The sequence below is a fragment of the Electrona antarctica genome (genome assembly GCF_951216825.1).
Source record: "Electrona antarctica genome assembly, chromosome: 8".
NCBI lineage: Eukaryota > Metazoa > Chordata > Actinopteri > Myctophiformes > Myctophidae > Electrona > Electrona antarctica.
In genome coordinates, this window is record NC_136789.1 from 33,856,226 (window position 1) to 33,860,364 (window position 4,139).

The window sequence follows — 4,139 nt, forward strand, 5'->3', positions numbered from 1 at the left end:
TCTGGCTATTGGCGTGTGTGGCCACTTTCTTGTTGTTTCAAGATTCCCTCTCCAAGTTCTCTCCCGTGGGCCAGCGCCGCTAAAAAGGATTTGGGTGTGCGTTAGCACCATTGATCCCAGACTAACATAGAGGTAGTTAAATGGTATTGATCCAAGGCTAGAGGTAGCCTCGGAAACCCAGACGTTTTATTTCCTAGTTTAGAGGTAATAATGGAATTGATCTCTGGTTACCTTTTCGGATGTTCCCGGTGACAATGGTGACGTGTTTGTCTCTGTCGGATCGGTTCTGTTCGTGTGTGAAGCCCAGAGCGTGGAGAACCTCGTGCTGGATGGTACGGTGGCGCAGGCAGCCCCTGCTCTTTAGAGAGATCAGCTGACCGCCTCCCTGACGGCCATGGTATGACCAGCACCTATACAGTGGGGTGCATACGTTGGTTAGACATACTAACACTCAGCATTACTCAGCATTAGTCCGACAACACCATCGCTCATGACAGGTAACAACTAACACGTGGCCAGTTAAACTCAACCGTGACTCCTGACATGTGTATATAGCAGGTTAAAACGAACCCGTGGCAGGTCAAAACTAACCTTGATGACAGGTTAAAACTAACCTCACAGGAAGGTTAGTTTGCAACCGTTTTCGGTTTGTGTTTTGGATAGGATAAATGCCTGTCGGACTGTTAAAACCCTTAGAGCCCCGATGACGGAATTGACGGATTTAATCATTAATCTCACATATAAATTTATAATTAACATATTATACCAAATCACAGATAATTAACTAAATGTCTGTCTGTATTTTTCTCTCAGAAACCGTAAAGGGCTACAGTTACAACACTTCATGGCGGAGGGGAGATTCATAATAATTATTACAATGAATCACATTAAATCGCATTACCCACACTGTACATAATTTGGTGTTCATATATTTGAACGGGTAAGGACTAGTGTATTGTCATTAGATTAAATTTGCCCAGCCAATTACATGACGGGGGGCTAGACATGGAGTGTGAGAGACATGTGATTGTGAGACATATAGTGACATGGAGCATGTGAGGGTGAGAGATGGCAATAGGCCTATATACATTTTAAAATATGGAGTACACATGTTTAATCCAGATCAGCACCAATCAACACATTTCCGTGGGACGCTAATGCAGCTCAGAGTGTCTTTGAAAGCTCTTTGCAATAGAGACGTTCTATTTGCAAGCAGGTGAATGAGAGAAGCCACTGACTTTCAAGAAACCCTGAATACCATCATCATCAAAATACTAAAAAGGTACACAATCTACTATCAATGGGCCAACCGTTCATCATCATTAGGCAGATTTTTTTTTTTACAAAAAACGATGGCTTCCATTTTCGCATTGCAACTTTTCAGGACTAGAAAGCCTGCAGTTTCTATTAGCTTGTATTCCCCATCGATGATGTCACTGGAAGACGGTTTCTGAACTGCCCACAGCCCTCCTATGAGACACAGACCGAGTAGAACAAAATTGCGCCATTCTTTCATGACTGTTAGTGAGGACCTATAGTATATGAAGATAGGTTGAAAAGTGGTGAAGTGGTCCTTTAATAAATTCTTAAGAGGAAATTTGTTCTTAGACCCACTTAGTTTTGGGATCCCTCAATGTTTTCTTACCTGTGATTTGTTCGTAGGTAAGAACAGAATCTACGCACACTGTGGAGCACTCTTAGGGTGCCCTTTTTGTTCTTAAAGGGGAATACCACGGATTTTCAACATTTTACTATGTCATTAACATACCTTAGAGTTGTTGTGTGGAAATAATACAAAAGTCCCCCCATTCTGTGATTGCTAGAACTGTAGGTCTGAAAAAAATCATTAACATGGTGAATCGCATCTTGATGACATCAAGATGCGATTCACCATGTTAATGATTTTTTTCAGACCTACAGTTCTAGGAAACAGTAAAATGTTGAAAATGAGTGGAATGCCCCTTTAAGTGCAATCTGAAAACATAAAGGGAAAACAGCGCCCTCTGCATGATGCTCAAAGTTTGGTCTGAGGACCTCAAGGGGTCCTTGAGGAGGTTCCAGGCAGTCCACAGCAAAATATGGAACATTTTACGACTTTAATCCCACTTTGAAAATAGACAATCTACAAGCTCACAAACGTGTCCCATTACTGCCCATTTTGAGCTTGTAGATCGGCTATTTTCGAAACATTTTGATAAATCTTCAAAACATTTCCCCAGCAGAAAATATTTTCATATGGGGGTCTGCAGAATGCATGTCAATTTGGGGGTCCTTGACATGAAAATGTTTGAGAACCACTGGTTTAGAATTTACAACCCAACCCAAACAAACGCACCATACCCACAGCCCCCACCCCACCCACCATCATCACCCCCCCCCCCCCCCATACACCCCCACCCACCCACACGTGTGCGTGCACGCGTGTGTGTGTGTGTGTGTGTGTGTGTGTGTGTGTGTGTGTGTGTGTGTGTGCGTACGTGCGTGCGTGCGTGCGTGCGTGCGTGCGTGCGTGCGTGCGTGCGTGCGTGCGTGCGTGCGTGCGTGCGTGCGTGCGTGCGTGCGTGCGTGCGTGCGTGTGTGTGTACTAACCCATTCCCAGAGTAGAAGTATAGATAGCTTGTATGTCTCCTCCTCCACACAAAACGGATGCATGTGGATCGATGGAAGCTGACCAGCCCATGGATGATGATGTTCTTCTCCCGAATGCCTGCAAAGGGAGACAATAATTATAGCCTCCTGCGTGTTACCAGCTGATACTGACAATAAGCCACCCCTGACCTACTTCTTCACCTTTATTCACGGCTAATAACTAAAGTGTCGCTGATCGCAGTTACAAAATGTATGTTTCGGGTTAATTAAAATAAGATCGTGGGACACTTAAGGCGTCTTTTTCCTTCCAGTTCACGGCCCGGGAAGGTCTTGCCTTCAAAATAACAGTATGCACTGAAAAAACGTTACAAGGGCTAAACGCAGCAGGACATATATCTGTCAGTCAATGAGTTAAGTGAAGGCATATAAGGCTCATTAGCCATGCATGGATCATTTTAATAATCTTGTCAATCAATCAATCAATCAATCAATCAATCAATCAATCAATCAATCAGAACGTACTGTATCTACTAGAGAGGTATACAGGGATGTACACGTTGCCGTTTCTTGCCGCTGGCCACAGACATCCCTTCCGTGTGCACGGATGTGCGTTCCTGCTGTTTGACATGGCGATGTCACCAAACATGATATGAGGGCCACCTCTGGTACGACCTACACACATTCACACGCACGCACGCACGCACGCACGCACGCACGCACGCACGCACGCACGCACACATACACACACACACACAACATGATATAGACAGTGATATACACACCACACACAACACATTAAGCAGCCATGTTGTCTCCTTTAAGCAGTCATAAATAGTATTATTTATATGGCACTTCACACACCAATGGTGGAGGAAACCATGCAAGGCACCAACCTGCACATCGGGAGAGAATGGGGGTTCAGAGTCTTGTTCAAGAACACTTTGACACTTCGGCAATAACGCAAATGTTAACTCAACTCACCCAGGTTGGTGTTTGCTGTCTCAATCATATCACCCACATCTTCACCTGGATTCATACAAAGAGTTATACTTGTCATGATATAAACACAGAGAAGATATATACTTATAATTGATATAAACACACAGAAGACAGTTATAACTATAATTAAAGCTGCAAGCAGCGATGACCGGGGCCTCGCACCTCTGTCCACGTTAGGGGCAAATATTGACCAATAAGAACCGAAAGCAAATTAAGCTAAATAACTCTAATGAAGGATAAGGATCTTCAACCGAGTCCAGTGAGGTGACCCACTCAATACATGCATTCAAAGTTATGGAGAAAAATTAAAACTATGATATATCGAGCAATAAGAATAGGGGGTGGGGATAGGTAACTTGGAGTTGGATGAAGAAGGACAAGGACTCTCAAACGAATCAAGTGACGCGACTCACAAGTCTGTACGACAAACCATTGAAATGTTATAGCAAAACATAATAACTATGAAATATCGGCCAATCAGAAGAGGTGTGGGAATACTATTTGAAAAGCCTATGGAGAAAATGAACGGGGAATTCACTTCTGAGTCTCAC

The 4,139-nt window shown here is 43.7% G+C and overlaps 1 protein-coding gene across 1 annotated transcript in view; it reads right to left on the bottom strand.

Annotated features, from left to right (window-relative positions):
• LOC306928724 (hatching enzyme 1.2-like) overlaps positions 1 to 3,608 on the bottom strand; it is a gene marked incomplete at its 3' end in the record, with an annotated part of 7,335 nt that extends 3,727 nt beyond the window's left edge. The window contains exons 1-4 of the mRNA XM_079508994.1: positions 3,571 to 3,608; positions 3,112 to 3,261; positions 2,590 to 2,707; positions 232 to 410 (exon numbers count right to left, since the gene is read on the bottom strand). Of these exons, the coding sequence (XP_079365120.1) occupies positions 232 to 410; positions 2,590 to 2,707; positions 3,112 to 3,261; positions 3,571 to 3,598 (475 nt within the window). The 5' untranslated portion in view covers positions 3,599 to 3,608. The remainder of the gene's footprint in view (positions 1 to 231; positions 411 to 2,589; positions 2,708 to 3,111; positions 3,262 to 3,570) is intronic.
• Between the last annotated feature and the right edge of the window lie 531 nt (positions 3,609 to 4,139).